We start from the raw sequence: 20,524 nt of genomic DNA on the forward strand, positions 1-20,524 counted from the left end.
GCAAATTGAAGTGTTTCTAATCGAATTGGAGGGACATTCATTTCACGCTGCCGTGCAGCCTCCACGCTTGCTTCAGACCTCACCTGTGATGTTCTCTCCACTGGAAGCGCCGTAACATGCGTGGTCTGGTGGGAGACCTGCTTTACAATTCTGCTTTCATGTGGCTTATTCTGAGAGACCTTTTGCTTTTCAGTCCTTTGAATTCACTGTGTCTCCTTCCCAAGAGGTGTGCCACATAGAACCTTCTGGAAGTTTTAGTTTGAATCTTCAACTTGGGGGAAGGACGAACCAGCCTTCACAGGTTTAAGCCGACTTCACCCTAATGCCAAAGCATCTCCATTCCCCCGGATTCCATTTTTGCAGATGGTGAGCTTGGGGAGGGTTAGAAGTGCTTGATTAGACTGTACAAATCAGCATTTTTATTGGCTGTATTGGTTCTAGCTACAGTGGAGATGGATGGGTTGTTCCTTTTGGTTACCAAACCCAGGAAGACGGGAGGGGGCCCGCTCAGGAGACACACCCGGAAAGGACAGGCCAGCCTTGCTCAGGGAGCCAGGGCCGGTCCCCGCAGCCTCCAGCTTCATGTAGAACAGTGGTTCTCAACCTTTCTTATGCCGCCACCCTTTAATACAGTTCCTCATGTTGTGGTGACCCCCAACCATAAAATTATTTTCATTGCTACTTCATAACTGTAATTTTGCTACTGTTAATGCATCGTAATGTAAATATCTGTGTTTTCCGATGGTCTTAGGGGACCCTGCTAGCGGTTCTCAACCTGTGGGTCATGACTCACAGGTTGAGAACCGCAGCTGTAGAGCCTAAGACCATCGGAAAACACAGATATTTACATTACGATACATTAACAGTAGCAAAATTACAGTTATGAAGTAGCAACGAAAATAATTTTATGGTTGGGGGTCACCACAACATGAACTGTATTAAAGGGTGGCGGCATTAGGAAGGTTGAGAACCACTGATGTAGGACGCCAGCTAATAAACAACCAGGACCCGGCCTTTAGAAGTCAATGGAATAAGAAAGCTGGAAAAGGGTGAAGAGAAAAAGCCAGGGAACGTGCAAGTAGAGGATTATATGGAGCCATTTAAAATGACAAAAAGCCAGAGTAACAGAGCGGCCGGCCGGTGGGATCTGGCCCGGCCTGGCCAAGCCCACCCTGAGAAGCGCTGTGGGGAAGCGCTCTCTTTATGTCTCCCGCAGCACGCGCGGCGCTTCCCAGCCAGATTCTCAGGCCCTTTCTATGGCGCTTACAAAGGAGAGACTATAGCAGTGTTGATGTGGCCCTCCCCTTCTCATTCGGCATCCCCTTCACAGCCTCACGAGATAAATCTCTGGCTCCAATGAAACTGTTTAAAAAGAAAATGGCAAAAAAAAAAAAAAAAAAAAAAAAAAAGTGCTGTTGGGGCAGGAGATGCTGACTAGTTTTTTTTTTTTTTCTCACAAAACAAGGAGCATTTCTCTAAAGAGTAGAGTAAACGGTGTTTATTTTTTTGTTGAAATTTTCAATCAAAGGGAATTGTTTAATTAAAAAAAAAAACGTATCCCTTTTCACTTTAAATACTACAGACAACCTCATTTTATCTCAGCAGACACCTAGCAACAAAACACTGGACCCACCAGAGGAAACTGGGCAAAGAAAAGCATCAGAAATTCAGGTCAACTATGGAAGAATTACTGTTAGCTGGCAGCTCTCAATTCTAAACAGAAGTGTCCGGGACCTATTGGGTTGGACAAAAGTGTCTTAGAACTGGGGATATGGGAAAGTTGGACTCCTTTGGATTCTATCCCAGTTGTTTTCTGTGTAGGGAAGTGAAAGTCAATGCATCAAATGAAGACCCAAAGAAACATTTAAAAACGTGTTTGACTAGTATTCAGTATGTGAGATTATTAAGTAATAATAACTTGTCCTCCTAGTTAACCTTGTCCTGGAATATATATAGGTTATTTGTAGCCGCCACTGCTATAATATTTTCTGAAGGATGCCAAGCTGTATGCAAGATCTTTTTGCTAAAGTCCAGGCTGTCGACGCTGATCTCGTCTTTTCTCCGCTTGCCCCCCACGCACACTTTTCGCGGTTTCAGGATAGCCCGGGGTTTGCTGTTCTCCCTCGAGGCCTCCAGGGTGACATCACGCTTGGTGTTTCGGTCAAACATCCTGAAGAAGTTGTTGTAGGAGCCGGTCATGATGACACTGCAAGGCAGAGAGGAAACAGGGAGCCACTGAGAGCTGTGGAGAAAGGGCAGTCTCACCCCCCTGTGGTGTCTAAAGCAAGCACCACCGCTCTGTGGCCTGCTGACAGCACCATACCTTCTATTAAAAACAAACACCCAGACAGGTCCTACAGTGCGACTGCTGGTGTCCTTTGCAGTCCCTAAGAGCAACAAGCCCTGGACGCGGAAATAAGGATGGTGATAACCTTTCCTGTTAATTACTTCTGTTCCCTAGATTCCTTTCTGTTCTGGGGCTCAGGACTGTGAGGCTGGAGAAGGTGAGGAAAGCAGGAGCACTTTGAAAACCATGAAGCCCTGTGCATATTTAAAGCTGACCTCTAAGGCCCTTCCCAGCTGTGGGACGTTAGGATGGCCGGTGAGCTGCTTGTGTGGCTAGACCAGTGGTCGGCAAACCGCGGCTCGCGAGCCACATGCGGCTCTTTGGCCCCTTGAGTGTGGCTCTTCCACAAAATACCACGTGCGGGCGCGCACGTGCAGTGCGATTGAAACTTCGTGGCCCGTGCACAGAAGTCGGTTTTCGGCTCTCAAAAGAAATTTCAATCGTTGTACTGTTGATATTTGGCTCTGTTGACTAATGAGTTTGCCGACCACTGGGCTAGACGGATCGAACAAGCTCGCATGGGTGGACAGTGGCACCAAACTGGGCCCAGAAAGTGGCGGAGTCCCATTTTTCTAACATTTTTATGTTGTTTATGTTAAATGACATAAATAGCATTCTGCTATTTAATCCATGGTCAGGATTAAATAACATGATGTGTGTGAAGGTGCCTGGTACACAGTCGGTGCTTAATAAGCGTAGTTTTTGGATCTAGGCTAAGATAGTGGGGGAATGAGAGCAATGAGAACAAATACACAAATAACATGTACAATTAATAAACTAATATATTATATATAAATAAATAATAAGATAACGGGGTTGGCTCGCTTCTCTCCCCTGTAGGAGCTTTTGTTCATATATCACAATTGCTCTGCGCTCTCCTCCCCCGCCTCCGTCCTATACCAGCTGGATGGTCTGACTTGGGTCCTCTGCCACAGGGTGATTTCTTCCAGGCTGCGTGGAGGGCGCTCTGGCTCACTGGCTAAGAAGGCTGAACCAGGGACAGAGACAGCTCACGCTCACTAAAGGCGCGGCTCTCCGAGTGCTTTGGCACCATCGGGTGTCTGTGCTTCTAGGCCAGTGGTCGGCAAACTCATTAGACAACAGAGCCAAATATCAACAGCACAACGATTGAAATTTCTTTTGAGAGCCAAATTTTTAAAACTTAGACTATATAGGTAGGTACATTGTTATTAACTTAATTAGGGTACACGGTATTTTGTGGAAGAGCCACACTCAAGGGATCAAAGAGCCGCATGTGGCTCGCGAGCCGCGGTTTGCCGACCACTGTTCTAGGCAATACTGTAGTGCTGGTGCCGACTTCTCCAGGGACAGCTCCTGGGAGCCTGTGCCAAGTTCTCCTGGAACTCAGAGATTCATCTGTATTTGTCAAACTAAAAATGAACTATTGGGAGGTAATATGAAGCATTGTTGAAATCAAAGGCCTTAAAACAGTAATAAATCACGTAGCGGGAATGTGATAAATGGGACCGGCTAGCATTCAGCTAATGAGCCGCCGGGGCCTTTGGCCAAGTCTACACTAGCAGCTTCAAGAAGTAATTTTCCATCTAGAAAGTTTGCAGTCACGGGAACCATTCGTGCTGGGATCCGAGGGAGGATCATTAGTGCTCTCCATTTCGGCACGCTGGCCTGGCTCTGGGGGCGGGGATCTTGTGTGTAAAAGATCAGATTTTCTCGTTGATGTCAAAGGGTCACCTGCGCTGGTCCTGAAAGCAGAGTCAAGGGTCTCACTACATCCTTCCCTTCGTCCCAGGCCTGACCCCAGGGGCATCCGGTGACCCACACAAGGCATCCCTGCCAGGCCTTGGGACCTGACATTGACATCCGTGGAAAATAAACCACCCAGGCCTCCGCCGGGAGAGGGCCTGCCTTTGGGAGGCTCCGGTCACTGAGCCTTTCTTACCTGTCTGACCCATTCCACACGCACTCGAATTTATCAAAAATGCAGTCGTTTTCGTAGAGGGAGCACAATTTGCTGCGGAGGTAGTCATGAACCTGAGGAAGAAATACAGCAACAGAGTCAATTATTTTAAAAAAGGATGATTTCTGTGAATACCTCCTATGTGGGTGTGGGCTGTTAATTCTTTTGGTGTAAACGTGCCTCGATCCAGGTGGTCCGCGTCTGAAACCAGGTGCGGCCCTTTCCAGCTGTGGGGCATTAGGATGGGCTGCTTATGTGGTCAGATGGATCAAACTAGCTTGGTAGGTGGGCAGTGGCACCCAACAGGGCCCAGTAAGTGGCGGAGTCCTATTCTCTAAGCCCAGTAGTAAGGAGTGGTGATGATAATAACAGGCGTACACAGTATGCTACTTGTTATTAGCCAGGTGCTTTATCCATAAAGTCTCACCCCAGGATGTAGGCACTATCATTCGCTTCATTTTAATGGAGCATGAAGTGCAGGGTATGACATCATGTGTCCAAGATCACACAGGAAAGAACATGACAGGATGGGAACTGAACCCCTGTATTCGGGTTCCAGGGCACCCACTCTCAACTCTAGCAATCTGCCTCCCCAACTTGTTCTGCCTCATTAGCCTCACCTTACAGGGGGTCTCAGTCCCACACAGAAGCCGTGATAATGACCTGAGACCAAGGGGGACACAGACCCGGGTGAAGTAGAGGGGTGGTGTGAAAAGCATGTGTCACTGTGTTTAGATTTAGAGTGATGGCTCATTCTCCCTTGTCTTGCAGCCTGGGCCCCTCGCCTCTCCCGAGTCCTGCGGGATGCTGACCCCGGGCTCAGCTGTGTGTGGAGTACTGGACAAAAGCCTGAGGTAAGATTCATCCCATGTGGCCTTACACGTTTTGGGTATTTACAAGCTCTCTCAGTCATTGGACATTGTACTGCTAACTGCAAATCAATTTCCTCCACCATGGCTCTGTTGTTCCCCCAAGATCCTGGGCCTTGCCAGGGTGTCTGCTTCAGGGCTGTGGGTGGGGAAGGGGGATGCAAGAATGAGGCTTGTGTTCTGCACTTGGTATCTCTGCTGCAAATTAACTCATTCTCTTCCTGTCTGCCACCGTTTGGGCATATTGGAAGTGGCTCAGGAGGCCATTTCTGTTTGTAGGGATGAAAATCTTGAGTGATTGTTAAGAATTTTTGAGCATAAAACCAGAAGAGCATCTGAGGGAAAAAGAGGGCTGATTCTGGGTATTGACCAGGGGTTGGTAACTTTTTATAATATAAAGGGCCATAGGGCCTCTGTTGCAACCACTCAGCTCTGCCCCTATAATGCAAAAGTAGCCACAGGCAATACATAAACAAATGAGCAGGGGAGTGTTCCAGTAAAACTTTATTTATAACAACAGGTGGCAGACAGGATTGGCTTCTGGGCCATACTTCTGTTTACCCCATGTCTTGACTGTTCTCCCCATTTCCTCAAAGCACCACAGACTACTTTCAATGAAGAAGGTGATGGTGGAGTTTAGGGACTCAGCATTGGTCTCATTTCTAGAAAGTGTTGATTCTGGCCCTTATCACCGACTTGCTTCTGGGCTGTGTGTAATGCGTGGGGGAGAGGGAGAGGGAGAGGAGTTGGGCTGGGAGTGAATCCAGGGGACAATAGGAGCCAAATCTCTGATTCCGATGCTCCAGCTCTCCTGTTGGAGGAAAAGGATGAGCAAAACAGATCCTTTCTTCTCTCCCTCTCCTCCTTCCTCTTATCTGGTATGGAGCACTTTTAAGGCAAGGCACAGATGTGAGTAGTATTCTAAGAAAGGGAAATAAGTTTTGCAAACCCTTGGTTAAGCAGGTTTGTATAATGCAGCACTTCACAGAGTCCCACAGTGGTTAAATAAATTGTAAAGTTATAAGAAGGGGATAGAATGTTCTTTTGCTTCACTATGATCATCCAACTTTCTTCTTTTGGTAGGAGAAATATCAATTATTGTCTTTAAAATAATTAGGATTTTGATAGGTAGGGAGGGGACAGAGCAGTAAGGTTTAGAAATAGGGCAGTGGTATACCGTTTCAGGCCTGACCCAGGCTGTCCTCTCCTTGAGGAAATTTGCTTATAGAAACACCACAGGTGAGTAATAAGTGTCAGAATGTGTGTGCTTTGGAAGTATGGGCCCATTAGTGGGCACTACACCACCAAGAACTCCATAAATCATTTTTTAAATTTATTTTTCCATTACAGTTGACATGCAATATTATATTAGTTTTAAGTGTACAACATAGTGATTAGACATTTCTATACCTTATTAAGTGATCACCCCAATAAGTCTAATACTCATTTGACACCATCCATAGTTATTACAATACTAGAGGCCCAGTGCATGAAATTCATGCACTCGGGGGGGGGGTGGGGAGGTCCCTCAGCCTGGCCTGCACCCCCTCGCAGTCCGGGAGCCCTCGGGGGATGTCCGACTGCTGCAGAGGCGGGAGAGGCTCCCGCTGCACTTGCCAGCCGTGAGCCTGGATTCTGGCTGAGTGGTGCTCCCCCTGTGAAAAAGCACTGACCTCCAGGGGGCAGATCCTGCATTGAGCATCTGCCCCCTGGTGGTCAGTGCACATCATAGCTACCGGTCATTCTGCCGTCAGGCTGAAACCAGCTCTCCAAGGGATCCCAGATTGAAAGAGGGCGCAGGCCAGGCCAAGGGACCCCACCGGTGCACGATTGGGGCTGGGGAGGGCTCCAGGGCATGTCTGGCCCATCTTGCTCAGTCCCGATCTGCCGGACCCCAGCAGCAAGCTAACCTACCAGTTGGAACATCTGCCCCCTGGTGGTCAGTGCATGTCATAGTGAGCAGTTGAGCAACCTTAGCATATCATTAGCATATTATGCTTTGATTGGTTGAACGGCCAACTGGATGACTGGACACTTAGCATATTAGGCTTTTATTATATAGGATTCCTGACTGTATTTCCTATGCTGTCCTTTACATCCCTGTGACTATCCATAAGAAATTCCTGAAGGATAAAAGTCAGGAAGAATTCAGGGGAAAACCTTGTCTGAACTAGTACTTTCTCCTCCCCAGCACTGACATTCTGGGAAGTTCCTGCCCACCCCCAATTGAAGGCATCTGAAGGAAAAGAAGAGCTACTGTGAAGGTACGTTGCATTTATGTTATGTTGTTAAAAATCTTAGGCAAACAAGATGCATTTTTCTCCATTAGAGGCAAGAATAAGGTAAGATACATACATGAGAATCACTTAGAAAACAGAGCAAGAGATAAATTAAAACTCATCTTATTCAATGCTTCTCTTCATGTTTCAAATATTTTGTTTGTGTTCCTATTAGATTGTGTTTGACTTTTTGACAGCGAGTCTTACAACCCAGTGGTTCTCAATTATGTACTTGCGGAAGTCTGATGTTGGTAGTTAATGGTCTGCTCATGAGGCCTACCAAGCGCAGACTCTCTTGGTTTATTCTTATATTTTAGGAGTTGATACATTTTTCCAGTAAAGGGTCAGATAGTAAATACTTTAGGTTTTGTGGGCCTCTGTCACAACCACTCAACTTTGCCATTGTAGCATGAAAGTGGCCATAGACAATATGCAAAATGATTGGGTGTGGCTGTGTTTCAATAAAACTTTAAACAGAGGCAGGGCTGGATTTGGCCCACAAGTTGCCATTCCTTCTTCTATAGGAAACCCTAAAAATAGTTCATCATATTTAAGTCTACAGCTCAGGGTAAGCCTTAGTAATTGATTATGGGATTCTTTCCCATTGGAGCAGGCCTCACACTCTTTTTTCAACAGTGTTCTAGACACTCAATCATTTATTTACCATCTTTGATATAGAAATGTAGTGATATTTCATTTGAATACCTGTGCTAAAATACCTATGTCTTAGTGCTCTACAAAGTAGATCTCGAAGTCTACCGCTAGCTAAACATGGATTGAAAACCATGATCTTAAAATGCTGATTATTCCATGTCACTGCTAGCTGTGCTCTAAAAGCCTTTCCCTAAAATGGAAATACTAATTGCTCTCACCACTGTGTCACCTGAATCTACTTCTCTCTAATCAAGGCTCTGTCAATACCACCCATACTCAGGTTCCAATTCCCACTGCCTTCTCTTTTTTTGTGTTAAAGTTTGAAACACTAGATGGTTTGTCTGTGCAGCTGGAAGAGGACACCTATGGACTGAAGATGGAGGACTGTGAGTGAGAGCTTGGGGCAGGTGCTATGGAGTTGGACCTTTAAGTCCAGGGTATGCTTTGGAGGACAATAAGATCCCCAATATACAAGGGGACGCTCTTTGAACCACAGGGGTAAACAAACTATCTCAACTCCATACGTGGTCTTGAATTCTGCCCCCCATACCTGTTTACAGCACCCTCTGGAACTCAGTCAGCCATTAAAGTCCTGGGCGTCCTCAACCTCCTCTCTGAACTTTTCCTCCTTCTCATGGAAAGATCTGCTTTTCCTCAGGCTGCTCATGTGGTGGCAGGACTTTTGCTCTCCTGGGACAGGGTGGGCTCGTTGGTGCTCCAGACAATTGTTACTGCTTAGAGTCCTCAGCTCCTTGAAGCCATGTCAGCAAACTCAACTCCCTGATACCCATCCTTTTTACAGTCCCCAAAAGTTCCTTGAGCCCCTCTCGCTCTTTTATCACTATTCCTGCCATCATTCTTTAGTGATAATACAAATATTCTGGTCTCTCGGCCTCATCATTTTCAATGAATTTTGCTTCCTTGGTCATTCCTATAACTGTATCCCTTTAACAAGTATTGCTACTTCCTGATTTGATCTATTTTCCTCCTTACCTGCCTTTGATTCAGTGGCTCATCATCATAACCATTCTCTTACTGTATACCTTCAACAAATCCACTTTTCTCTCTCTTTCCACTGTACTCATTTTGGCAAAAACCCCATCATGACTAGTTAAATCTAATTTCCTGCCCTACCTGTACCAAGCCGGTGAATGTGGTTGGGAAGGAACACAATCCTACAGGTAGCCTCACTTAAAGCCAATAATATAAACCTCAAGTAGAACCCTCCATTTCCCTCTCTTTCATGAGCACTTTACACTTTTTCTTCATCCTCACTCGGCCGATGAACTTATTTTACTGAGAAAATCAACATAATAAGAAACTGTCTATAGTCCCATCACATAATTTGCAAGCCTACTGCACTCTTCTTTCTTTGATAGATGAATTGACCATCTTCTTCTCTAAGGCCAATTCTGCAATGGCCTCTCTTCCCTCAAGGACTTTGTTCCTTTAGCTGTGTCCCTCTACATTGGCTTCTCCTTATTGGCATAAAACTTCTTTAAGCCTGTATCCCATGTTTCTGTTCCCCTTCAGAATAAAATTTCTTGAGTTATCTGTATTCACTATGTCCACGTCCTCTATTCAGAGTCTGTCCTGAACCCACTCCAATCAGACATTCATTCATCACCCGCCTACACCTCTTTCACGGAGGTTCCCGAGAATCTCTACATCACTAAGTCCAAGGGTCAAGTCTCTGTCCTTACTTGATTCAGCAATAGCAGTTGATGATTCTTTCTGCATATTCCTCTGTTTTCCTCCTATCTGCCTGGCCGCTTCTTCCCAAGCTCTCTTGCCGAATCGACTTTCTCTACCCAACCTCTTCTTTTCTCTAATTATATGCATTTCCTAGGGCTTTACATACCCTCATGAGTGTCCAATGTTTTTCTCTAGGCGAGATATATCCAGACTCATACTGAGCTCTCTACTTGCTATTTCTGGATGTTGAGCCAATTAAAAATGTCCAAAGCCAAACTCTTGACTTCCCATCCAAATAAAATGGCAATTGCACCTTGCTCAGCATAAAGGTCACACACTAGTGATGATCCTGGGTGCTTCTTTTTCTCTTACATCCCATCCTACTGGTTTTACCTTGGATATACTAGTATACCAAGACTCTGGCCACCTCCATCGCTAATACTATCATCTAAGTTACTAACACCCCTTGCCAGAATATTGCAGTAACTTCATACCTATTCTCTCTGTCTCCTCCCCAGCACAACCAGAATATTTTAAAATGTTAGTCCCACAACTTTGGGCACAGACCGAACCCCTCTGTACACTATGAAAGGGTGAATATTATGGCATGTACATTATATCTCAAGAAGAAATATGTAAACCAAACTTCTCTGTCTAGAATTTCCCCACTATCTAACCCAAGAAATCTTTAAAATAAGACTAGTTTATTCCTGCCTCTTCACTTTTGCTTCCATTGTGCTCTTGCCTGTAATTAGCTTCTGCAAATCCTTTCTACCTCAAAGTCTAGTCTTCCTCTTTAAAAAACAATAGCCAACCATTCTAAACAAAACCTTCTCCTTTGTCCTTTTGTCAGTAAGTCTACAAACCACCGCACAGTCTTCCTGATTCCTCTTCCCTCCACACCCAATAGCAAACCTCACAGACTCTCCATCCTCCCGCCTTCTCCACCTGCATGCCTCCTCCCTAAATTCCTTCAATCTGTTTGGCAAGTTGCACTATGAAACACATGGTAAAAACAAAATTCCCAGTGGCATTTCCTGTGTAAGACTTTTTAATGGCTCTCCATTGGACCCAGACTAAAGACAAAATAACCTAATCTACTTGACCAGAGCATACGCATCCAAGCTCTTTTTTCTGCTCCTGTGTTCCATATTCCAGATGTAGAGAGCTCCTTTCTGAACACACCATGTTTCTCTTGATTCCAGGTGGGCCTCTCTGCATGAGCTCCCCTGGCACTCAGTATCATCTCTCTCATCACCGTACACTCAGTTCCCTGTTTGTCATCTCACTTCTCTCCCAGACTGTCAGGAGAGCAGGACCACATCTGAATCGATGGTATCCACCACCCAGTAAGTGCTCAGTAGATAAGGATTAAGTTCTAGCCCCTCCATATGCACCTCCTCTTAAATCCTGTGGTTCCCACGGGATATACCATTTTAATTTTTCTGTGTTGTGATAGGCCTTTGTGGGCAGAGGCTGACTTGGAAGCCCACAAAGGAAGTGTGTGATACTCCCATGGGTGGAGGGTGGTCTGTACCTGGTAAGTCTCGATGGGGCGGTTTTCCATGTTGAGATCCCAGACTTTAACGGTCAGATAGTCCCTGGTCATGATGTACCTCCCACTGTGGCTGAACTTCACATCCGAAATTGAAGAGATAATTTCAGAGAAAAACGACCTGTTGCTTGGATCTTCCGGCTCCTCAAAAACTTCAGAACAAAAGCAAAAGAAGACGAATTTAGCACATTCTTACCAACATGTTAGAGTCTGTTGATAACAGAACTGTCAGCTCCTTGGCAGCAGAAAAAGCTGTCACTGGTTTCTGTATTTTCCTTCTGATGGGAGGACTGGCATGGGGCCTGTCCCATCCATTCATCAGGCTTTGACCATTTCCGAGCTCCAGGTCTCTGCACCTAACTCTGTTTCACATTTCCCCTTGTTTCTGGTGCCACTGTACATACCAAAACCTGGAGAGAGCTTAGATGCTTAAATTAAATACAAAAATTTTTACTGCCTTATCAAGATATAATTTGTATACCATAAAATTTACTCTAAAGATTACAGTTCAGTGGTTTTCTGCATAATCACGAAACCATCACCCCAATCTAAATTTAGAACATTTTCCTTTACCCCCTCAAAAAAAACCTCCATACCCATTAGCAGTTACTCCCCATCCCTAGCCCACCACTGATCTATTTTCTGGTTCTATGAAATTACCTATAAATGGAACCATAGAATGTGTGGTCCTTTGTGTCTGATTTATTTTATGTGCATCATGTTTTCAAGGGTCAGCCAGGTTATAGCATGCATCAGTACTCAATCCTATTAACAGCTGAATAATATTCCACTGTATGGACATACCACATTCTCTTTACCAGTTCATTCGTTTATAGACATTTGGGTTGTTTTTACCTTTTGGCTATTATGAACATTCATATACAAGTTTTTGTTTGGACATATGTTTTTTATATTTCCTGAATTGTGGTGTTTAATAATGGGACTTTGCTGTCATTTCCTAGTGTGTGACCTTGGGCAAGTTACTAAACTGTGGCTACAATGTCCTTTGTATACAGGATGGGGCAAAAGTAGGTTTACAGTTGTTTGTATGAAAAATACAATAATGAATAAATAAGAATAGCCTGCCTGGAGTGGCTTCAGTTGGTTGAGCATTTTCCCGTGCACTGAAAGGCTGTGGGTTTGGGTCAGGGCACGCATGGAAGGTAAGCGATCAATGTTTCTCTCTTTCCAAGCATGTCCTGGGGTGAGATTTCAAAAAACACACAACAACCTACACAAAAAAAACAAGAATAAACTGAGACCTACTTTTGCCCCACCCTGTATGTGGTTTGTTTGCTCCGATACCCAGCCAGGCACTTACCATGTCTTTATTGCTTCAGCTAATTTCCACTTACAGGAATAAAGACAGCTCTACAGTTTGCTATTGAGCCTGTCGTAAGCTGCATTACCTTGTCTTTTACCTTGATTTTGAACTTCTCTGGTTCAAATTGAATGTATCTTGTTATCCCATTTCTAAGCTCTGCTTAATCATTCCTTCCTTACTGATTCAAATGCCTAATTTTTTACATATTATTTTAGCCCCAAATGATCTTTCTCTGAAGCCCCATCATCCTGGGTCTGGCTCATTCATCTAGCATGTGCTCAGGGACTCTCACCTTAATATTTAATAATCCACAGGTTTGTCTTACCACAACTAGGATGTGAACTTAAAGGCAGGATTTTGGTTTTTCTTGTCTTTTTATGACAGTTTTACACACAAATGTTCAATAAATATTTGTTGCTTGATTGGACCCAAAGCCAGCTAAATTAATGAATTCTTTGCCTTCTGAGTGCTTAGCATATATGATTTCAAGCTACACATCTTTGCCAATATTTAATTATTTTGGACCCCAATAATGGCGACTGAGTATGGCCTATTTCAGTGGTCAGCAAACTCATTAGTCAACAGAGCCAAATATCAACAGTACAACGATTGAAATTTCTTTTGAGAGCCAAATATTTTAAACTTAAACTTCTTCTAATGCCACTTCTTCAAAATAGATTCGCCCAGGCCATGGTATTTTGTGGAAGAGCCACACTCAAGGGGCCAAAGAGCCGCATGTGGCTTGCGAGCCGCAGTTTGCTGACCACGGGCTATTTAATAAGTGTTTGGTTCAGCCTAAAATTGTGATACAAACAGCAGCCTGCAGGTTACTGAGTTAACTTGTCCTCCAAAGCTTCCTCTTTCCTGCCTGCTCAATGCACTCAAAGTACCACCAAATTCCAGATAGAAAACCTAAGAATATCGAGCTCTCTTTCAAGCCTTGCTAAATCAACCCACCAGTCAAACCAAAAATACTTCTTTTCCCAGCACCATTTAAGAGAACAACAAAACAATTGATCAATCAGAATTCAACTTGAGGTAAAAAAAAAAACCACACAAAAAACCATTGAAACAGAAAAGCAGGAGCTTATTATAGTCTCTGACATTATATTTATATCAAGCATTAACGAAGGCCCCTCCCTGGATTCTGACTGGTACCCTCATCTTTGAGAACTACATTTTCACATCAGTTTCCATATAAGGCAATCTCATTAGGACTGGAGACAGAAACAACAATCACACCCCATGCAAAACACTCACACATCTTAACAGAGGGGAGTGGGAGCCTTGAGGCTTGGTCACCTGATGTAGTGAAGGGACAGCTTGAGGCAGTAGGTGGGAAGGGCTTAAACTGCTCTGGAGTCTGTCTTTCTGTCCCTGCCTCTGTAACTTACCAGTGGTTGACTTTTTCTTTACTACCCCGAGCTTCAGTTTTCCCAGCTGCAGAAAGCAGTTGTATGTGGCCTGACACATATGCTTGGCACATCGTAGGTTTTCAGTAAAGTTGATATTTTTATCAACATTAGCTTGCACTCTTCTGAATTGGCCAATTATATTTCATTTATTGGGAAGCTTGAGAATTTGGGACTGTGGACTGTTTATAAGGAATCTGTTCTTCTAACGTCTGGTATATTGGGGCCCAATGTAGCAACATTAGAAAGCCTCAAAATGATATCCCCAGAATATGGAGGTGAAATAAAAAGACAATTCTTTAATCAACTCATCACTATGTATGTGGGACAGAGGACAGGATATAGGTAACATAGCATCACAGCACTCTGCAGTTCATGACACATCTATACCTATCCGAGGTTTAATATCAACTTCATGAATTCTATTCATTCATTAACATTTAATAGTGCTAATAATTACTGTCTATGGGAAGCTTAGTATATTCTAAGCCCTGTATTTTACATGCTTTATCTCATTTAATCCTTATAACAATACTATGAAGTAGGATTGATGATTCCTTATTTTATAGATATGGAAAACTAAGGCACCAGAGAGGTTTTGTAACCTGCCCAAGGATACACAGCTAGATCTGCCTTTTGAATCACGGTCTGACTTCAAAGTCTTGGTTCTTAATCATGATGGAAATCTACCTTGTACCATCAATTAGACCTTGTTTTAGGAGCTAAAGGACGGTTCCAGGTTAGAATATACATAGAACCATGGAATTTTAAAGTGGAACAACTTCTAATGACTAGATCTACACTTCCCCTTTTATACAAAGTCCATTTAAAATACCCAAGGAGCATGGTTTCTACACCAAGCACTCATGGTGTGAGCCATTCAACACCAGTGGCAAGCATAAGGTGGGAACCCCAGGACTTTGCATGCCCTGTTAAGACCCTTATCATAGAAGCCGCCCAGCCTCCAGGCCATCTCTCACCTCCCAGCTCTAATCCCTGTGGCCTGTAAGCAGCGAGACAACCTTTCCTCTTTCTGTCCCTCTGCCGCAGTTTATGTACACCGACATTTGATTTATTTCACTTAGTTGTCTCCCCTAAAGGATGCAAGCTCTACAAGGGCAGGTTTTTGGTCTATTTTGTCCTGCTATATTCCCTGGAACATAGAGGTGCTCGTAAATATATGTTTAATGAATGAATATGGACAGCCATTTTAATTTTGTGAAAATAATAACTATCTAATAATTAAACAGGTCCTGAAAAGAACCCATCTAAGCAATGCTTTATTCAGCTCAAATTTGTTTCTGTTTAGGCCCTTGAAAAGTGTGGGAAAAATGCCTTCCATAGGAAGTCATCTGTAATTCAGGGTTTTTACTAATTCAGGCTGAGCAATCATTTGTGGGCTATTTCAGTGTATTTTATGTGCATGCACACACATGCACCACACTCAGTATATTACCTAGAACATACAAATAAAAAGTATTTGTTGGATGGATGCATGCCAAGCCCTGTACTAAATGCCAAGGTCACAAGGAACAAGACAGATCCAGTCCGACCCCCATGGTGCTCACAGGCCAGAGGAAAAGACAAATGCTAAACAATTCTACACATTTCGTTACAGATATGAATAAGAGAGATTTTACTGCATTAACGGAGGGGAATACTAGCAAAGGTGCTGGGGGACCAGCAAGAGGAATGCAAATGGAACATCACTGTGTGTTCCATGTAAGTTACTGAACGTGTGGTACAAAAGCATCTACTGCTTGAGTGACAGACCTTGAGACAAATCAAAACTGGTGTCAGATTCACCACAAGGGAGCATGTATCTTGGAAACCCCAATAAAAACAGTCATAAAAACAATGACATCTGCCCCATTTCTTGGTCCTCATACTTAGCCTACATTATCCCATTTAATGCTTAAGCTTATGAGGAATGTATGCTTACTGTCCTTACTTATAGATGAGATAGACCAGAAGAGGGTGCCCAGGATCACACAGTTAAAGAGGAGTAGGAATGGGTTTCGAGGGACCATCTGTCTGTCTGTGATGCTGCCACCACAACCAGGCCTTCCTTGCGTTGTCAATATCATCTCTCTGCTCAGACAATTTTGTTAAACTGGGCTCCCTCATCCTACCTAATAATAGACAAATATGCAAATTGACCGCACCTCCACTACGCCCACCAACCAATCAGGATGAGTATGCAAATTACCCCAACAAATATGGCGGCTAATTTGCATATCAAGACAGCATAGAAAGAAGCCAAGAGCTGCAGAAGGGAGCAAAGCTGTGGAGAAGCAAGCAAGCCGGGGCGGGGGGGGGGGGGGGGAGGAGAAGGGAGGCGCGGAGGCGGGGCCAGGGGAGAAGGGAAAAGCAGGCGGGCTGGTGGAGAAGGCGGGGCGGGGGAGAAGGGAGGAGCGGAGGCAGGGCTGGGGGAGAAGGGAAAAGCAGGCAGGGCCGGGGGAGAAGGGAAAAGCAGGCGGGCTGGCAGAGAAGGCGGGGCGGGGGAGAAGGGAGGAGAGCAGGCAGGGCCGGGTAGAGTGCAGCAGGAAACCCTATTGCAGGATTTTTCCTGCAACGGGAACGCTAGTGTTCTAGATAGACCTTGTGCTCTCCCACTTTTGTGCCTCAGCTCCTCCTCACCGCCTCCTGTGTCCATCATGGGATTACTGGAAAGAACATCAGACTGGGAGTTAAGGATGCTGGCTTGGAATCCAGGCTGGACACAAATTAGCCACTCTTAACAATACTATCTATTTGTTGAGCACTTATGCTACGTGCCTTACACGTGGTAACTCATTCGATAGTCATAGATATGATGATTTCCCTTTTCCACAAATCAGCCAACTTGGGCACAGAGGTTTTATAGCTAGTGGGAGGCAAAGCCAGGACTTGAACTTGGTCTGCTTCCTATGCTCTTAACCTCTGGGCTTTTTTAACTTCTGTCCTACTGCCTTTCATTAGAATGACTGGGCAACTGGCAAGCGCCTGGGCCTGTTTCCTTGTCTGTAATGTGAAAGAGGCAGGATTGCCAACCAGGTCCTTCCCAGCTCTTAGATGATGAGATCTGTGAAATTCCACTAGTCTTGTCTTTCACTTTCCCTCTACTGATCCCTGCCACTGTAGGGTAGCCTTCCCAAAGGGACATCAGCAGCACGCCCACACCGTGATATGTCGGGCATTCCAGATTCTGTGGCCAGTGAACTTGGGAAACTCCTACCCAATTTTGAGAATGCAGTTCGCTTATTAAAGGTGCTGAGAAGTCCCACAGGTAAAAACTAACATTCTTTACTTCAGGTTTCTCAACCTATGCACTGTTGAACTTTGGGCCAAGTAACTCTTTGCTGTTGGGGGCGTTAGAGGGTGTTTAGCAATATCCCTGGCCTCTACCCAATAAATCCGCAATCCCCACTTGTGATAACCCCAAGTGACTGCAGACATTGCCAGATGTTCCCTGGGGGGAATGGCCGCCCCTGGCTTTAATCCTGATTTCAAGTCTTATTGGGTCACACCTCCTCCCTCCCCACTATGCCATTTTTTGGGGAAAATCACTTGCAGCCCATTGTTTCTCTAGTATATTGTTGCTTAGAACACACTTTGGGTTACCATGCTCTAGTCAAAAGCAACTGGTACTTCCTTTGAAATCCCACAGGCTATACAGTAGCCCCCCTTATCTGCGGGAATTTGTTCCTAGACCCCCAGTGGATGCCTAAAAGCATGAGTAGAACCAAACCCTGTATATACTATGGTTTTTCCCTCTACATACATAACTACAGTAAAGTCAGAGATTAACAACAATAATAAAATAGGACAACATTCTGCAATTAAAGTTATGTGAATATGGTCTTGCTCTTAAAATATCATATTATGCCCTAACCGGGTTGGCTCAGTGGATAGTGTCGGCCTGCGGACTGAAGGGTCCCAGGTTCGATTCTGGTCAAGGGCATGTACCTTGGTTGCGGGCACATCTCCAGTAGGGGGTGTGCAGGAGGCAGCTGATCGATGTTTCTAACTCTCTATCCCTCTCCCTTCCTCTCTGTAAAAAAATCAATAAAATATATTTAAAAAAAATCATATTATACTGTACATACAGCATGGATATGCTTGATAAAGGGATGATTCACATCCTGGATGGGGTGGGCTGGCACAAAATTTCATCTCGCTACTCAGAATGGTGCACAATTCAAAACTTATGAATTGTTAATTTCTGGAATTTTCCATTTAATATTTTAGGACTGTAGTTGAGTGTGGGTAACCGAAACCATGGAAAGCAAAACCGAGGATGAGGGGGAATACCGCATTAAGTGTCCCGAGCAGTGTTTTGTGTTATAACGTGCAAATCTGAATACGACTCCAGAGAACTGAAAGTACGTCGTGTTTGACGTTATCCTGCAGGGTGCTGGCGCGGGCTATGCACCGGAGAGAGCTCCGATGACTGCTGGAATGAATAAGGTCCCAGAGTCCTGGGAAAGAGTGGAAATCACAAATAAGAGAAGGGAAGTGTCAGGAAGAAAACTGCTGACTTTAGAGAAACCTAAAGCTAAAACTACATTACAACGGGAGGTGGGGCGGGGGGAGAAAAACAGACAGGAAACATGCCGTGTGCCTGTCATTGGGTTGTGGGACAGGAGAAGAGAGGATGGAGGGAACCCATAGGGAAGGCTGTTTCTGGGGGAGGCTCCCTTCTCGACCTCGCACTGGACACTGCACAGAAACTCATGCCTGCGATGAAGAGTCAGGAGGGGACCAAGGCCACACAGCTGATCCTGACAGCCTCCTCACACTCCACAGCCTAAGGCAGTGGTCGGCAAACTCATTAGTCAACAGAACCGTGGTTTGCCGACCACTGGCCTAAGGTACAATGGCTAAGAGGACAGCCGGCTCTAAGCTTAGCACGCCTGGTTGAACTCCGACTTTGTTGCTTATAAGCTATGAAGCCTTGGACATGTGGCTTGACTCCTTCCAAGCTTCCTTTTCCTTTTCTGTCGGAGGAGTTCCTACCTTTTGGGTGGTGGTGGGACAGATGAGCTCTTCCATGCCAGGCACTTGGCATTGTGCCCGCACCCAGAATAACAGGGGAGGCAGCGGCCATGCACAGGTGGGTGATGGTTAAGGCAAACTTGGTGTGAAACAAGTCCCAGAGCCTGAGGTGGGGCCAGATCTTAAGAGCTACCGGTTGTAAATCGATTTCTAGGTCTCCGAACTGGGCTGTGGCACAGACACACAATAGCTTGTCTCTGGACTACCACTTGAAGAATTTCTTGGTCCAAGTGTCTTTCATTTGGTGCTGAACAATGTCACCACCACCCTGCCTTTGACGACTCAGGCAGATGAGAGGGAGAGTACAGGAAACGAGGCCGGGGGAGGGGAAGGTTTGTTCCTGATGAAAAAGGAACCCCGCACAGGGTTTTAAGTTGCTCACTTCCACTGATGTTTCTACTACGGAGAAGGGGCCACACTTTTTTGTTTGGAGACATGGTCGGCTACTTCCCCGTCATGGGGACTCAACTGGCAATTTCCCCACAGAGCTAGGCAGATGGCAATTCTCCTTCAGAGATGTGCAGGCAACGGTTTTGCCCCTGGAGAGAAAAGGCTCGGCAATTGAGATGCAGCCGGTAATTTTTACTCTACAGAAGACACAGCCAACAGTTTTGCCCAATGAGAGAAACGGCCAACGATTTTCCCACAGAGAGGAAGAACTCCCACGGATAGATAATGCTGGCCTCCATCCAGCTGAGGACAGTGAGAGAAGAAGTTTAAGATTTAATTAGTGGCTACGGTACTACCATGGGCCCAATGACATTGTCTCTATACATGGGCTGGAGTCTGGGAACTCAGATCATATCAAACTCAGAGGGTTCTGAATTGGGAAACAGTGGTGCTTCATTGCTGAACCTTTGCTATTTGCTTTTCATACAGTCCTCCTTAATTCTGCAAATAATTGTCAGCAGTGAACACTGTAGCAACACAACGCATGGCATCATGGAGAATGAGCAGTTAAACTAAACGAGATTACATTGGTCCCTGACTTTTGTGTAACTATTTAAAAAATACATACATTATACTTCATAAATATAGCCTCTTAAATAATCATTCAAAGATAAAAAATAATGAGTAAAAAAATTTTTTTTTAGTCAGAAAAAAATAGGACCAAAAATTTCCTGGGTAGAAAAATGACTAGATGGTCTGGGCTGGGGTGACCAGGTAAGGCTTAAGAAGATGCTGAACCTTATGATCAATAAGCTCTGGATAGATCAGAGGTCAGCAAACTTCTCTTGTAAAAAAGCCAGATAGTAATTTTTTTTAGGCTTTGGGGGTCATTTGGTCCTTGTTGCAACAACTCAACTCTGCCTTTGTAAGCAGCACAGACAATATGTAAACAGATGAGCGTGTATTTCAATAAGGCTCTGTTTATGGACACCAAAATTTAAATTTCATCTAATTTTCATGTCA

The 20,524-nt window shown here is 44.7% G+C and overlaps 1 protein-coding gene across 5 annotated transcripts in view; it reads right to left on the reverse strand.

The window, feature by feature from the left end:
- Nucleotides 1–1,859: 1,859 nt before the first annotated feature.
- The window catches only part of PPP2R2B (protein phosphatase 2 regulatory subunit Bbeta), a 254,047-nt gene continuing 235,382 nt past the window's right edge, over nucleotides 1,860–20,524 (reverse strand). For all 5 annotated transcript variants that reach the window (XM_054718017.1, XM_028146262.2, XM_028146258.2 and 2 more), the window contains 3 exons: nucleotides 11,321–11,490; nucleotides 4,269–4,360; nucleotides 1,860–2,206 (listed from right to left, as the gene is read on the reverse strand). In XM_054718017.1, the coding sequence (XP_054573992.1) occupies nucleotides 1,927–2,206; nucleotides 4,269–4,360; nucleotides 11,321–11,490 (542 nt within the window). In that variant the 3' untranslated portion in view covers nucleotides 1,860–1,926. The remainder of the gene's footprint in view (nucleotides 2,207–4,268; nucleotides 4,361–11,320; nucleotides 11,491–20,524) is intronic.

The sequence above is a fragment of the Eptesicus fuscus genome, chromosome 6 (genome assembly GCF_027574615.1).
Source record: "Eptesicus fuscus isolate TK198812 chromosome 6, DD_ASM_mEF_20220401, whole genome shotgun sequence".
Lineage (NCBI taxonomy): Eukaryota > Metazoa > Chordata > Mammalia > Chiroptera > Vespertilionidae > Eptesicus > Eptesicus fuscus.